At 51.0% G+C, this 15,536-nt stretch overlaps 7 protein-coding genes across 7 annotated transcripts, besides 18 other annotated features; all 7 read left to right on the top strand.

The window, feature by feature from the left end:
- Positions 1-475, top strand: Tc00.1047053503829.89 (spliceosomal U5 snRNP-specific protein, putative; the record flags this gene model as incomplete). The annotated part of the gene is made up of 1 exon (XM_803243.1): positions 1-475. A coding segment is annotated over one exon (475 nt), but the record flags the coding sequence as incomplete, so codon positions are not given.
- Positions 1-9,025: a sequence feature (heterozygous, Esmeraldo-like haplotype).
- Positions 643-681: a sequence feature (A-rich).
- Positions 722-749: a microsatellite.
- Positions 753-2,129, top strand: Tc00.1047053503829.80 (hypothetical protein, conserved; the record flags this gene model as incomplete). The annotated part of the gene is made up of 1 exon (XM_803242.1): positions 753-2,129. The coding sequence occupies one exon, from the start codon at positions 753-755 to the stop codon at positions 2,127-2,129; it is 1,377 nt and encodes a 458-aa protein (XP_808335.1).
- Positions 2,183-2,238: a sequence feature (A-rich).
- Positions 2,591-2,658: a sequence feature (T-rich).
- Positions 2,757-2,801: a microsatellite.
- Positions 2,841-3,018: a sequence feature (A-rich).
- Positions 3,028-3,054: a microsatellite.
- Tc00.1047053503829.70 (hypothetical protein, conserved) lies at positions 3,187-6,759 on the top strand (the record flags this gene model as incomplete). Its single annotated transcript, XM_803241.1, has 1 exon — positions 3,187-6,759. The coding sequence occupies one exon, from the start codon at positions 3,187-3,189 to the stop codon at positions 6,757-6,759; it is 3,573 nt and encodes a 1,190-aa protein (XP_808334.1).
- Positions 4,514-4,537: a microsatellite.
- Positions 7,070-8,728, top strand: Tc00.1047053503829.50 (hypothetical protein, conserved; the record flags this gene model as incomplete). Its single annotated transcript, XM_803240.1, has 1 exon — positions 7,070-8,728. One exon carries the CDS (start codon positions 7,070-7,072, stop codon positions 8,726-8,728), a length of 1,659 nt encoding a protein of 552 aa, XP_808333.1.
- Positions 8,823-8,845: a microsatellite.
- Positions 8,981-9,014: a microsatellite.
- Positions 9,026-9,087: a sequence feature (areas merged during assembly that could not be assigned to a particular haplotype. This can correspond to areas where the two haplotypes were merged or to regions with more than two copies in the genome that were merged during assembly.).
- Positions 9,088-15,536: a sequence feature (heterozygous, Esmeraldo-like haplotype).
- Positions 9,236-9,299: a sequence feature (A-rich).
- Positions 9,497-9,561: a sequence feature (A-rich).
- On the top strand, positions 9,706-11,595 carry Tc00.1047053503829.40 (hypothetical protein, conserved; the record flags this gene model as incomplete). The annotated part of the gene is made up of 1 exon (XM_803239.1): positions 9,706-11,595. The coding sequence occupies one exon, from the start codon at positions 9,706-9,708 to the stop codon at positions 11,593-11,595; it is 1,890 nt and encodes a 629-aa protein (XP_808332.1).
- Positions 11,384-11,428: a sequence feature (CT-rich).
- Positions 11,597-11,641: a repeat region.
- Positions 12,267-13,727, top strand: Tc00.1047053503829.30 (hypothetical protein, conserved; the record flags this gene model as incomplete). Its single annotated transcript, XM_803238.1, has 1 exon — positions 12,267-13,727. The coding sequence occupies one exon, from the start codon at positions 12,267-12,269 to the stop codon at positions 13,725-13,727; it is 1,461 nt and encodes a 486-aa protein (XP_808331.1).
- Positions 13,988-14,455, top strand: Tc00.1047053503829.10 (hypothetical protein, conserved; the record flags this gene model as incomplete). Its single annotated transcript, XM_803237.1, has 1 exon — positions 13,988-14,455. One exon carries the CDS (start codon positions 13,988-13,990, stop codon positions 14,453-14,455), a length of 468 nt encoding a protein of 155 aa, XP_808330.1.
- Positions 14,923-14,943: a sequence feature (AT_rich).

The following is a 15,536-nucleotide window of genomic DNA, read 5'->3' as shown; positions in this document are numbered from 1 at the left end:
GCACTCGCGTGGGGACGTTGACCGCCACATTGTCCTGGAGGGAGAAAAACTTGTGTTGATTCGCTTCAGCCATTACGATTCGCCACCGCAGCCGCTGTCGGCTGGAGGCGATCCCAGCGGTGGGGGGCCGATGGTGCACTTCACCGCCACGCGGCAGATGGACGAGGTGCTTAGCGCCCTTGCCCCCAAGGTGCGCAAGTACTGTGTCATGTACGCCGTGTCGACAGAGGAGGTGCCGGAGTTTAATGTGATGTACGAACTGGGCCACGACCGGGAGCCCTTTGCTGTGATGTTCTTTTTCCGCAACACACACATTCGCGTCGACGTGGGCACGGGTAACAATAACAAGATCAACTTTTTTATTGAGGCGGAGGATTTGTTGCCCATCATTGACGCCGCGTACCGAGCCGGTAGGAGCGGGAAGACTATCACCAGCTCAGAGAAGAAGTTCACGACAGCCGCGGTGCGTCGATGATTAATGGGTGCCGTGAGTCTTTTTCCAACGGCCGTTTTTCATTATTTCTTCCTTCTGTGCTTGTAATGTGTTTTTTTTTTTTTTGTGCCGGGCTCTCTTCAGCCCCGACAGTCACACAGACAGAGACTGAGAGGAAGTAACCCAACATAATGCACGCCGCCTCCTACTTTTTTCCCTCCTTTTTTTTTTTTCTTTTTTTTTTTTTTCAGAATATTCTATAAGAAGAGTTAACTTGCATTTAAGTAGATAAAAAACAAAATAAAAATAAAAATAAGGAATGCGCACCAGCATTATTTCCCCCAACGGCAGTGTAAACCGCACGAGGAGAGGGAGGAGGATGCAGCTGCTTGCGGTGGTGCTTTTTGCATTCATCGCTTTGGAAACCACGACTGTCGTTTCGGCGGAAAAAGTTTTGAGGCATCCCGTGGCGTCAAGCAGCGGACGTTGCGCAAAGGGCGTGAAGGCATACTTGGTGCAGACCGTAAAACAGCGTGCGGAGGTTGCTGCCTCCGAGACGAGGGCGCGTGCAGAATTGAACGAGGCACGCAGCATTGTCGAGGAGGAGAAGGGCGGCCAGCGGGAACCAAAAGAAGACACTCAGGAGCGTGTCCGTGCCGCATGGTCCAAATTTGAGTCCGCCTCAGCAGCAGCGCAGAAGTTTGACGCGGCGGTATTGAATTCGCACGGCAAACTGCCACTCGAGTGTATTCTGGAGGTGGATGCACTGCGGGGAACAGACCCCAACGCCGAGTCGTGGTTTCGACAGACAATTCATGCACTGGAAAAAGTCGCATTACACCTGCGACTCTACGGCGAGACGCTACGTGGGGTGGTGTTATTTAATCTGGCAGAGTATGAGTCTGCAGTGTCCTCCTTTTATGATTTTGTTGAAGTGTTTAGTGCAAAGTCGCAGCAAGCCTACAATGAAATTCAACAACGAAGAAATAAAGTAACGTTTGGGGATGAGAACGGTGGCCTGCGGGAGTTGGCGGAGCTTGCGCTCATGTACACGAGGTTCATCACCCTTGCCCTTGTGCCCTGGATGACAGTTTTCTCGGTGTTTGTTCTTCTGATCATCTTTGCCCCATTTTTCCTTTCAGCGGTCCTATTACCGCAACTTGTTTGGCGCGTGTGGGTGCAACTTTTCTTTCTGCACTATACATACGGTCTGACTGTCGACGGTCTTTTTAACTCTCTGCAGCAGTACTTCGGGCTTCTCAAGGAGAAGGACTGGGCGGGGTTGCAGGAACGTTTCCTAAAGGCACTCTTGACGTTGGCGACAGCTGAAGGAAGTTTGGGAACGTTCTATAACGGCATCATTGCCGTCACACTGATCATATCAACGGTGGCAATTCTGCTCACTTTCATTTACTACTGGGTGAAGTTACCCTACTCGCTGATGGCGCGGGAAGGGGGTGGCGGGGGTAAAAGGCATGCGCGGAACCAATCGAGAAAAGGGGCGCCACAGACTTCCAGCAGCGGCGGCAGCACCACAGCAACAACAACGGCTGCGAATGCGGGTCCTAAAGACAAATCCCCCGCACATGTCAGTGAGGCCGCACGTCACAGCACGAGGATGAGCAACAGGCCAACAGGGGATGGTGGCGGCAACACTGGTAACAGTTCAGAGAAAAACAGTAAGAAAAAGGCATAAAAGAACATTATACATGTATGCTTAAAGCAAGAGAACAGGAGAGAGAGAGATAGTTTTTTTTTTTGTCCATTTTTGTCAATTTTTTCCATTTTTTTTTTTTTGATTCTTTATCTATGCACGTGTTTATGTGTGTGTCTGTGTCTTCATGGCTGTGGCTTTTGTGCGTCTGCTGTCTATTGATCGTTCCCTCCCACTTCACTTTTGAATGAGTGATGCGTGAGAGGAGGAGGACGTCGTTTGTGTTGGAACGGAAAGAAGGAAATGTATCAAGCGAGCAAAGTGACGTGGGATGAACGGGCTGGCGATGGTCGCAGAGTGCCATGGAGGGAAATAGAACGACACGCTCCCACCACGGGCAGGCGTTACTGGGGAATGGTGGGGGAGGCAATACGGGGCGAGGCGGTAAAATAGAATACCCACGAGAGATGATGAATACAAATACACACACACACACACACAGTAAAAAAAAGAAAAAGAAAAAGAAGAAGGAAAACAAAAGAAGAAAAAGAAAAAAAAAAAAAGAAAAAAATGGGGGATTTAGCGCAAAGCGCAACAGACTGACCCTAAGAGAAAAAATGGAGTGGAGAAGAGAAGAGAATGTTAACTGTGCGTTTCTTGAATCACATATGTCTGTGTGTATGTGTGTGTGTGTGTGTGTGTGCGTCTGTCTGTCTCTCCGTATTCATGTGCGTTATTGGGCTCCAATCCCCCTTTTTTTCTTTTTTTTCCCCTTTCTCTCTCTTCCTTTTTTTATAGATTTTTTTTTTTTTTGCGCTTGTTATTATTATTATTATCTTTTCTTCGTGTGTGCGTTTTTTCCGCTGCTTGCACCACCGCCATCTTCTATACTTTTTTTTGCGTCTTTATTATTATTATTATTTTTCTTTTTCTCTCTCTCTGTGTGTGTGTGTGCGTGTGCGTGTGTTTTGGCCCTCCCGTTCATCACATGAGGGGAGGAGGAAGGAACGACGCATCTCCCCCTTTCGTGTTAGCAAAAAGAAGTAAAAAAGATTTGGGGCCTTTGGGCTGAACAGCGAGGGGCCAAATTGAAGGGGACATGCCGGGGGGTGCGGGAGACACACGGGCATCGCCTGTTCAGAAGAAAATTGTGGTCCGGCGCGGGGCAGGCACGGCGAGGAAAACTTTGCAAGCGTTCCCCCCATCGTTAGCGGCTACCAGCGGCAGTGGTGGCGGTGGTGGCGTTGACAGGTTGGATGATGTAAACAGCGGTGTGAATGCTAGCACGGGTAGGCAGAGAAATGCAGACCCGCCGTCACCGACATCATCGCCAACGCAGCAACGCCCAAGACTGGATCGTATGGTTTTTAGCTCCGTTCAATTTTCCGCGCCGGCATTTGTCAATAGTATCACCAACCGTGTGCTTCTCCCCATCCTTCTTTCCCGGAGGAAAGACGCATCGCCAGCCGCAAAATCAACGACAGCAACAACAGGTGCTGCTGCAGGGGGAGCAGGAAGGCCGTGGCAACAATTCACAGAGAGTGGTGACAGTGACGGTCTGCAGAACAGTGTTCTCGACGGCACACGGTTGTTTCATGAGGATGCAGCAGCCGTGGCCGCTGAAGAGGACCACGTGGCCATTGCCAGCCACCTGACCACAACTTTAGAAAGCGCCCTTGCCGAGATCGAGATGGTGCAGGAGGAGGAGGAACGCTCCTTACAGAGCAAAGAGGTTCGATGTCGGCGTGTTGAAATACGTGAGAAGCGGCAGCTGGCAACAATTCGTCTGGGATTAGAAGCCACCACGGCGAGATTGCATGAATACGAGAACCGAGTATGCAACGCATTGGCAGCGACAGCGGGGATTGAGCAGCACTTGTCGCAGTCCAACGCAAGGATGATGCGTGGTCGCTCCGTCTCACAGCTTCTGAAGCATTTCAAGATGTTCACACAAATGAATCATTCAGAGTTGAATGCCCTGCTGAAAAACTTGTCAAAGGCACGTGCAGAACAACGGGGAAACGTGACTTCGCAGTGGGAGGTGGGGCTTGTGTCACCGGCGGATCCCATGTACTTTGGAGGAAGTAGCGGAGGTGCAGGAGGTGGTGTTGGTGGAGGGACGGGAGGTGGAGACAGTGGTGGCGGAGGGGAGGATGGGGCCGCAGCAAGAAGTGAGGAGGGTGAAAGTGGCGGCCAGGAGGATGTGGATGACAGGAATAATCCCAACCGGAAGGATGGCGCTGAACTCCACCCTGGCACCGGGGATGCACCGAATGGTGGCGGCAGAAATGACGGCAGCTACAGCGGCAGCAGCTGGGCGGATGCCGATAGGCCGCGGGGAATACTTAAACAAGGCGGCCCACGGCAACTGAGGCGTCGTGTTGGGACCATGGCTCAAGATAGCGTCGAGGCCTCAGTATGGACGGCAACAACAACAACAACAGCAACAAAAAGCGGTGGTGGCGGTGGTGTTGGTAGTAGGGAAAGGATGCATCGTATTGAAACAGCTGCTGTGGCGGCTGGCCTCGATCGGATCTTTGTTATGCGCAGCTGCACGGAGGCACAGGTGGAGTGGTGTCAGCGGCTGACACATCTTTGCCGCGAGTTGAACAGCGTAGTCAGGAACACCTCCAACATTCAACTGTACGTTGAGTGGGTGCGGCAGGAGCTGATGGCCGATATATTCCACCTTGTTGATTGCTTCAATGAACTATACAAGGAGCACCCGGCCACTGCAGTGCACCAGCCGTACGGCCGTGCCATCCTCAAGACGCTGGAACTTGTCTCACGGCTTTACACCAGCATCACGGACTCACACGACGCGCTGCTCTTTGCCTTTTACTCACGTACTATCAATCGGATGGGCATAACTCTTTTTAGCGAATATTCGCCAAAACCACTCCCTCCGCAACCACCACTCAGTGGCGAGACAACGACATCTGCACCGCTCTCCGCCATGCAGCACTACCGCCGCACAACGGAGCCGGACTTGCAACGCACTTTTGACTTTCTCATTTCTCGCGCTCGTCGTGACGTCATTGTCGTGGAGACAATTTTTGGCACGACAAACACTGCACGACAGCAGTTGCTTGCACAGGTGACGGAGGGGGTGGTGAAGCCGTTTGTTACCCAGCAGCTGAAGCTCGTGGAATTCTTTGAGCGAGACATGGTGGAGGCGGAGTCACGTCTTTCCCCACGGTCTAAACGGCGGGCGTCAGCGCGTGTTGCAGACGCCATGACTTACTCGCACACCATGCAGGCCAGAGTGTTCAGCTTTTTTCAAGATTACGTTAAAGAGCTGCGCAACACCTTTGAAAAGGGGGAGGTGGACTTTCTCAATAAATATGTCGACTCCATCTTTACAGGCCGTGCTGCCTTTGTGGAGCAGAAGGCAGAACTTGCGCTGCTGAAGCGTTACCACACGATGTTAGAGGAACAGTACACCCGAGACCTGCATTCCCTTCCAGATGAGGTGTTTGACCTGCGGGAGGCGCACATGAAGAAGACAAAGGAGCTTGTTGAGTGCCTCACGGAGGTGGTGGCACGAACACGCATTTATGCACCACCAAAAGACGTCACGGTGTGTGTTCTTGACCTCATTAGGGAGTCGCTGGAGAACATGGGCAATTATATGGATGAAGAGGTACGCAAAATGGTGGAATCGTTACGCGCCGATCGTGAGCACTGGCGTATGAAGCCTGAAAGCGAGGAGGAGTTACTGCGGCCCACCAAATTAGAGTCTCAACAGTGTGGTTTACGCATGTTGCTTTTTGTGCAGTCCTCGCTGATGATTTTGAATGATGCTATCACATCGAGTTGCATGCCTCTCCTGCAAAGTGACCCTCGTCTGGAGTCCGCGATAGAGGAGGCAAAGGAATCGGCATATGAGGCCTTGGATGAGCGTGCTGAGACGTTGTTGAATCTGTGCGCCAACGCCATCATTGTTCGCTCCTTATCCATCCTGGTCCACTATCAGAACCGCAATGACTACAAGCCGAAGGTGGCAAAGGGGGCGGAAGGGGAAATGCTTGCGCAGCCGTGTACGCGTGCCTGTACCCTTTTCTGCCTTTACATTACAAGGCAGTTTGATGAGGCAAAGGAGTTTATTCGACTTTCCAACGGTCAAGTGCCTCAGCGACAACATGCCTTTGGGATGGCTACGGGCGCAAAGCTGGATTCCTCTTCGGTGGCAAGTCTATATACGACAGGTTCAAAACAGCGGAGTGGCTCAACAGCTGGTAACGTCTCCAATGACGTGTTCAATGCCGTGCGGGCACGAGCCCGAACGATGAACATGCAACAACTATTGTACGGTGATGGAGGACCTTCTTCCTTTGTGCGTACGGTTGGTGTGTGCCTTTATCGGGGCATTGTGACGCACCTGAAGGCATTTACTGTCACCGATCGGGGAGCATTAATTTATAAACAGGATGTTACCGCGTACATGGAGGCGATGGGTCCGGTTATTCGCACACCAGGGCTCGGTGGAGCTGTGGTTGAAGTGCTGTTTCGCCTGCTAAAGGAAACAGCGAGTCTGCTGCTGATGCCATGGGGCCACATTAAAAGCATAAGAGAGACGGGACTGCTACGACTCATGAGCAACGAGGAGAAGGTGCAGTTCATCCGAATGCGTGAGGACTTGCAAGAGGGTTTTCGAAAAATTGACCACTGAGTGTGAAATGAAGTGAGAGAAAGTTTGGGGAAGAAGATGGGGAGGATGAATGGCGTATGTGTGCGTTTTGGCCCCATCCACTGAATTGTGAGATGTTGAAGGGCAAGAGCGAGTCCTTTGCTTTTCATTTTTAGCTGTGAGTTTCATCTAAAAATGGAAGAAATGACGGAAGCAAGAGGTGTGGAATTACGCGTATGTATGTCATCCACTCCCATCCCCTTACGTGCTTCGCAACTTGCCTTTTGCTCTCTGCCTTGTTGAAGTTTCCCCTCTTTTTTTGTTTTTTTGTTTTGTGGCCGTGCTCGCTCTCATGCGGAAGAAAGCCGCAGCATTAGCAGCGCCCACAGCAGACACACGGCCGACGTGCCGCGGGGCTGCCATTGCCAATAAATTTATGGAACGTGCCGGCCCCCGTGAGGGCGTTGGAAGATCAACGGAGATGCCGGCTGCTGGACCGACGGGGTCTCAAAGAAGTCAAACGCAACGGGAGGTGAAAGCGTCACAAGACGCCGACGCGGCGGCCATTAGTAGTTATTTCCAGTCCGAATTGGTGACATCTCAGTCGCACGAGGGTGTGTCTCCTCTGGCAAAGACTAGGGCCAACGAACGGCGGAACGGGGAGCAGGAGCGGGAGAAGGAACTGCCGGCGGTTGGTGGCGCCGTTCCAACTGGGAAGGGGACGGACCCCAAACAGCGAGTGCTGCAGGATTTGCCAGCGATGCACGCGGAGGGACAAAACCAGCACGGTAGAGAGGGTGACAAGGGTGTTTCCGTGAAGATGGACTCCCCTGGTCGCGTACAGGTGCTGGAGCAAATGTTGCTACACCTGGCTGCATTGAACAGACAGCTAGAATTAGAACTTATAGAAACGCGACGGGAACTGACGATGTACAAGCAGCTTTTACCTGATGTGCAGCGCCAGACCGAGGCCCATGCTTTGTCTCAGGAGCATCACAAAGCGAATAGTGCTGCTCCGCCACTGATGTCAGATGAGAGGCGACGACAGATGCTCTTCACAGGGCAACAACAACAACAGCAACAAGTGGAAGATCTGCATGGCGGTATTAGCGGGTGGGAAACGGCAGCGAGGAGAATGCGCTATGGTTACGAGGAGGGGGAGAGGGACGCCCTTTCAGATGGTGAGGGCCGTCCACGTTGCGCAGGTCGTATGGGCTCCCCGAAGAGATTCCTTTCAACACAACCGCCTCGAAGCAGCAGGAACCATCGGAACCCTCACGCTGCTAACGGGACAAATGGCAATAGTCATGTTCCCCATTCGTCCAGACAAAAAAGTCACCCGACAAGAGGAGCTGCTGTAACTTCCGTACCGTTGGCGGCGTCCGCAACCAATCGCCGAGGTCGTTCCATGCGACAACATACCCGACCCCGCGGACCTTCTCATCTTTTCGAACGCCTCGACGCTGAGGATGCAATTGATATGCTGGAGACGCTGAAGCGCTCTCTCATGTATCGCTGCAACCACTCGCATCATCGATCAACAGAAGGAGATGTTGTGCGGCCCGCCGCGAAGCCCCGGAAAGGCACGCGGTCTGTTCCACCACCACCGCCACCACCGCCCATGTCATCATCGTCACAAAGAAAGCTTGCCGCCGCAGTTGCTGGAGCGCCGGCATGCAGCGTCTCAGCACGACACGGAAGGAACCATGGCGTTTCTGCGGTGGGAGATCCGTCAAGGGGCAATCGAGTTTCAGAAACAGCTCGCATAGCTCATGCTCCTTCTTTTGGGGGGAAGAAATGCGCGCCGGGCCTAACCCAACTCCATTTCTCTTCCCCTTCCAGAAGGGCTACGCCGATGAAAAAAGACACGCCATTGTCACGTGGTCAAGCGGCTGGAGTAGCAGCAGTAGCGGTGGGCGGTGACGGGCAGCTAGAGGCACTGCAGAGGCGTTACTGGGAACAGTCCCGTGCGATATTGGAGCAGCTTGAAAACATGCTGGCAGCTGATTGAAGTCTTTGGCATTAGGGATGACAATCATAGTCGTTTTGCAGCTTCGTTGAGGTTGGTACATTCTGAGAATTGTATCTGCACAGGGTGCAGTGATACACACACACACACACACATACAAATACATGTACACTTATGTTGTTTGCTATCTACCAGGAGGGGTGAGGAGTGAGTGGAAATGAGCAAGCGGGTGAAAGTTTTCTTCCTCACAGTCTCCCGGCGACGCGAAGAGCAGGAGAATGGAAGTACAATGCGAGAAGAAGAAGAAGAAGAAGGAAAAAAAAAAAAAATAAGGAAGTAAAATGACGTTCGAGCGTGGTTAAGCATACCCTTGAGTACACTGAACAGATAAACAAGCACAAGGGTACAGAAAAATGAAACGGGATTGAAAAAAAAAAAAAAAAATAGACGCAGAGAGAGAAGTATGAGAGAATGAGGGAGGGAATAGGGTGAATAGAGGGGTGAAGCAGCGTTGCATGCAGCCGATGTGAAAACAGTGGAAGAGCAAAATTTTTTTTTTTTGTTTTGTATTTTTTCTTTTTGTGTGTCTTTTTTTTTCTTTTTCTTTTTTTTTAGAGGTATCGTTCTCTTCCGTACGGCATGTGGATCCTGTTCTTGTTTCCTCTCGCTCGCTCGCTTTCTCTCTCACGCTTTTTTTTTTTTTTCTAACCCATTCCAATACACACACACACACACAATTTCTGTCCTTCCCTGTCTGTTGTCATTGTGGTGTTTCCCTCTCTTTTTTGGAGGCCATGTTTTTTGCCCATGTTTTTTTTTTTTTTTTTTTGCTTGACTTTCTTCTCTTTCATTCGTTATTTGTTTTTTCTCCTTTTGTGTCCCACCCCTGCGGTGTCGAGTGGCCCGCCGGCGAAAGGGGAGGGGCGGACACGAGAGGAAGGCGGTTCTAATTTGTTTTAAACAGGGTGTCTTCTCACCAATAAGAGGGGAAACAATAAGGAGAGGATAGCGGAGCAGGGATGGTTGCGGGTGCGGCGGTGTCGAAGGAGACGCGGGAGATTGTGCGGCAACGCAGAGCAGAGTTAAATGCGGAAAAGTTGGACGAGGAGAAGCGGCAGCTGCGCGGTCGCTGGGTGACGGACAACAATGCGCTTCAAAATGCAGAGGCTCGCAAACGCGAACAGTTGCAGCGTCATGCCCCGAGGCGTGTTGCACGTGTAAATCTTTTTACAAAATTGGAAAAGACAGACACGGGGCTGGTGCTTGACGACCGCGAGGTCGCCGACCGCGTCACGCAGGACGACATTGTGGCTGCTGTAGACCTTCAAACACAAGAGAAGAAGTATGAGCTGCTGCTGGATAAGTTAGGCCCGTACAAGGTGGACTTCTCCTTAAATGGCACTCATCTTCTTCTCGCAGGGATGCGGGGACACGTAGCAAATATTCGCTGGAAGGATTTTGCGCTCAACGGCGAGGTGCAGCTGAAGGATCGGGTCGATGATGCCAAGTTCCTCGTTGATCACACTATGACGGCGCTGGCGCAAAAGAAATATGTTTACATGTACACCAAGGAAGGGTCGGAGATGCATATTCTTTCTAAAATGGCAAACATGGACCGACTGGCGTATCTGCCACGGCACTTGCTTCTTTGCGCAGCCTCTACTCGTTTCAGTGTTATGCAATACATGGACATCAGCACAGGGCAAGAGCTGGGTGCAAAGGTGCCCTCTGTGGTGCGAGACCCTACCTCCTGCATGGATGTCAATCCGAGCAATGGGGTGATAGCGAGCTGTGATTTGCGTGGTGTGGTGAAGTTTTGGTCTCCAGTTGTGTTAGACCCACTTGTGCAACTCAAGGGTCACAAGGGCGTCATTGACGACATCCGATTTCATCCAAATGGCCGATTTTTTGTGACACTTGGTGGGGATCACAAATTTAAGGTGTGGGACTGTCGCACACTGCGTGCCCTGGAGGAGTACGCCGTGACGTACACCTTCAACACCATCGACATCTCTAGTTCCGGCCTCGTCGCTATGGGGGGTGGCACAAATGTGCAGTTGTGGAAAGGCATCTTTTCCAGTGCCAAGCCAACGGCACCGTATATGAAGTTTGGACTTGGCTATGGTAATATTGCCCAGCAGGTGCGATTCTGCCCATTTGAGGATGTGTTGGGCATCGGTCACTCCCGTGGCTTTCAGTCGATGCTCATCCCTGGCGCCGGGGACGCGAATCCGGACTTTTTCTACGCCAATCCACACGAGACGGAGAGGCACCGGAAGGAGCGTGTCGTGTCAACGCTGCTAGACAAACTGCCGCCCGACACCATTTCCCTTGACATTCAGGTCCCTGGTGTCAACGAGGCGCGGCTTGCAGAGTATAATGAAAATATACGCCTTAATCGAAAGGCGAGGGCTATTCGCGAAAAGAAGCAACGTCGGGCGGACAAGTCTCTTGCCGACGCCGCCCCGACTGGACTGCAGGTGGGCAATGACGATGAGGTGGACGAGGATATTGGCTACTGGGAGCGTCCAGCGACGCGGGAGCTAAAGTCTAGGAAGGAGAAGCTGAAGGAGCGGAAGATGCAGAAGTGGGACAAGAAGGACAGCTCGGACAAAGTACGGTCAAAGCAGACCATGCGCACCTCCAAGATTGCGCAACAGCGGCGGGCAAAAGTCCGGCGAGCGGGCCGCCGTGACAAGAACGAGGAAGAGAGGGAGGAGGAGAAGGGGGAGCGGAAGAGAACGCAGAGTCAACTCAAGAAACGTCGGCGCGAGGAGGCTGAATTTGCCGACGACGTCCGTTTGCTGCGCGGTCAGCGTCAGCTCTCGGACAAGGAGGGGCACGAAGGCACCGTAGTGTTGTCTTCATCGGAGTTGATGCATAACGCGGCCCTCCGGCGGTTAATGTAAGGAGGGAGAGAGGGAGAGAGAGACAAGAAAAAAAGAAAAAAGGAGACGAAGGAGTCGTTGCGACATTCCCTGCTGCTTTATTTGTTGTATTCCGTGTTCGGGGAGGGGTGTGAACGCTGCCTGTCCGGGCAAAGGAGGCGGGGCCTCTCTCTCACTCCCTCACTCTTTCTCCGTGTTTGTTTGTGTATGGGACGGAAAGTAATTTGCGGCGAAGGTTTTAACAAGAGCAAAAAGTGTTCACGATTAATAAAAGAAGGAACAACAACAACAAAAAATAAGATTTTTCTTCTCTGCAATTGAAAGTTTTGGGATGGGAGAGTCAATTGTGCGCATGCGTGTTTTGGCACATGATATGAATTGAGCCTGACAGATAAAACATTGCCAAAGACGTATGACGTTTGGCATCGCCGCCACTCCTTTTTATTTTTATTTTTGCCCTCATTCTTTATTCTTCTTGCGGCCCTGAAGGGAAGAAACGCCTCTCATCTGGGGGGTAGTGGACCGGACAGTCCGCTTGCTCTAATTTAAAGAGCGCCTGAAGAGAGTGTTCACGCACATCTATACGTATATAGATACATATAAGATAAAAACAAAAGGAAGTAAAAAGAAGGAGTTATTTCTGCGTGAGTGTGTGTGTGTGGGAGAGAAACAGAGGGAGTTCTTGGCGCGCAATGGACCTTGGCTTGCATCTTATGACAAGAGAAGAGGCGGTGGTGATTTTTGTGGACATGGATCCTTCTATCTTGCTTACCGACCACGCATTACCCTACCCGCTTGGTGCTCCAGTCCAAATTGGCAGCAGCAGCAGCAGCAAAGTTACAGATGGCTCGGTGGAGGGCGCGGGCACATTGGGGAGGGTGGAGAGTGCCTTTAAGCCTCCCAAAGCACGCATTGACGTCATCCGGCTGGCGTTGAGTTCTTTTCTTCATCAGAAGTGGTGCGCATTGCCTAATCCGTCCACATCTTTGTGGTTTTCTCTTTATGCCGTGAGGGATGACATAATCGAGTTGCTTCCGCCCACACGTGGCGAACCGACTGCCATCGATGCCACCGTTAAACGGCACATTAGGGCGGATGCGGAACCAACGGCATTAGCAACCGCGCCATGTGGTTCGTTCCCGTTTTGTTCAGTTGCGGATGTGCTGCAGCGTACGGAGGAGATGCTCACCTCCGCGGGCGGGGAAGAAGTGAAATATGGAGGAGGTGACGTGTCTAGAAGGAACTCCCAGGATGGTGGTGCTGGTGCCTTAAAAACACCACTATTACCACAGACGGCAGAGCCGCGTAAGCTCATGCTCATTCAAGGTATAGTTTTGCTCAACCGTGATAGCGCCTTGCCCACTTCGGCACCACCACCTGATGCCGTTGGCTGCGAACTGCTGGGCTCCGGCCTTGTTGTGCGACGTTTTCTAGACGTCATCCCTCTCGGTAGTAAGCGCCGCCCCTCGCCACTACTGAGGGGTGTGAGGGATTGCCACACCGCGGGTGTGAGTCACACGGAGACACCGAAAAAGGGCAAAGACGCCCCAATTCCGTCGAAGCAGACGATGGTGGTGGAGTGTCCATGTAATATTATAGACCTTGTCAGCTTTACAGGGGTGCCAAATCGTGGCCTTGCCCTTGGATGTGCCCTCACGAAGCTGCTTACACCACACATTGAAGGGAGCTTCAATTTTTTTTCCGCTCAGCCGCTTCGCAGAGTCAACCTTGCTCTTGTTTCCAAAGAAATACGACGAGAACAGCAACAGCTGGAGGCGAGCGCACGGAAGGGTACCTCAGCGCCATTGGAGGCCAAGGCAGAAGTCCCCGTAGGACGACTGCCATTGTACGTGAAGGGAAAAAAGCCGTTAACGGAAATAAAGACTGGAGCACCGCCCCAGCGACCAACAACCGGCGATGCTTCCTGTGAAGTTGGTAGCAGTCTATCGCTGATGACGGGCACCGCCTCTTCTAGCCCAGTGCGTGAGGTCGTTGGTAATGAACGCGAAAATTCGGATTCATTGATGCTGCAACTGTTGCCAGGGGTTGCTGTTAAGGAAGTACCCCGAGTAACGTCGTCGTCGTCGTCCTTCTCACCGCCGTATGTTCGTGGAGTGTTATTGGGGCGAAATTTGAAGGAGAGGAAACCGTAGGGTCTTGCGCATAACCATGTCGCGGCGAGTCTTTGATTTTTATTTTCATTTTTGTATCTTTCTCTCTCTGTGTGTCTGTGTGTGAGTGAAAGTAAAACGTACCTGCATGCGAGAATCCGATTCTATACCGCCTTTTTGTTCCGGAGATTAGCGACACTCGCAAGCTCGAGAATACGGGAAAAGCCGGGAAAAAATATATACACATATAGAAATTAGAAAACAACAACAACAACAGAAAGGCGGCTTTGTATGTGTGATAAATGACGTCTACGGCCATTCTTGGCTGTTGTGCCCCCTTCACTCTCACGGCGGGGATCATATTATTTACATTTGCAGCCTTCATGCAGCACGGGAACTGGACCTTTGAGGTCCTTTCGGCAAAAGAGGGGTGGTCTTTAGACGAGAAGGCGGCCTGCTGCCGAAATGCGGCCATCTTTTACATTGTTCTCTCGGCTGTGCTGTGGGTGTCTCTTTACCTCATGCGTTTGTTTGGTAAGGAGGGGCGGAAACAAGAGCAACTCCGGTTTGTCTCAGACGCAAACGGCCGTGTACACAACACCACCAACGACGATTCTGCTGATGATGATGATGATTATGGGAAAAACGACAGGGCAGGCTGCCGCCGTTATCAATCAGTGTCGCCGTTTCTGCGGGAAGGCGCTGTTTTAGCATCCAAAGAATGGACGTTGGGAGACAAAGATGTGAGCCTTCTAAAGGCACATGCATAGAAATACAATGTCTCTTTGGTGCCTCAGTGAGTTTTATGCTACGTGAGTGAAACAATTGCTTCATTGTTTTGTCTCCCACCCTCTCACTGTGCGTTTCTCTCTCTTCTTCACGGGGCCTTTTTATTTTGTTAAGGAATCGGTAAGGCCTTTTGTCTTTTCTCTCCTATTTGCCTTTTCTCTTCCCACGCACAGCCGCTTTTTAAAATATTTTTACGCTAATAATGATGCGTTGTGGTTACGAGTGTACATGCTCCGAATAATAATAAAAAACAACAACAAAAAAACAAAAAAACGAGGGAAATGAAAATTGAGGGTTAGGGGGGAAAGAGGATGAAAATCAAAACAAACAAACAAAAAAAACAAAACGTGGCAATGAATGCTCAAGGATGGGTTGCACTTGCACATTCACAATTATATCAAATGATGGATGCGAGTAGAATTTTGTTGGTGTTGTTTGTTTGATTTGGAAAAAAAAAAAATAAAAATAAGAAACCGGTTTTTTTTTTTCTTTTTTTTTGTTGTTGTTGAAATGAAGCGGCGTGACACTGTGCTTCATGCCATGATGAAAGTCTGGTGGGAAAATAGATGATGAGGAACACGGCATCCTTGTGTACTATTATTACTAGTAACCCTTAGTACGGCTACTGCTGTTGGTGTTTTTTTTTTTAAATATCTCTCGTTCTGCATCATCTCTCAGACAAAATGTGTGAGTCTTTTTTTTTTTTGTTTGTTTGTTTGTTGGGCCTCATGTGCCCGCGTGCCCTTCTTATTCCTGTTTTTTGCTGTTTCTGCTGCATGGATGACTCATCTCCCTTTTTTTTTTTTCTGCTGTCTTTTCACGGTCACTACGGCAGCGCGCAGTGGGGGGAGGGGGAGAAGAATCCGTGAGGGGTGTTGAGAGGCGACACCACACACCCTCGCTGGCTGCGGGACGTGTCAGGGGGGAAACACACATACACACATATATATATATAGAGGCAATAAAGGAAGGGGAAAAGTGGGTGAATTGCAAGGCGTGCCTGCTCGTTTCACAGGAGGGGAAAAGTGACATTTGCGTGGGCCAATTCAACGTTTCCGATAG

The sequence above is a fragment of the Trypanosoma cruzi genome, genomic scaffold (assembly GCF_000209065.1).
Source record: "Trypanosoma cruzi strain CL Brener 1047053512269 genomic scaffold, whole genome shotgun sequence".
Lineage (NCBI taxonomy): Eukaryota > Euglenozoa > Kinetoplastea > Trypanosomatida > Trypanosomatidae > Trypanosoma > Trypanosoma cruzi.
The sequence above is the reverse complement of the archived record's forward strand: the minus strand, read 5'-3'. Positions and strand labels throughout refer to the sequence as shown.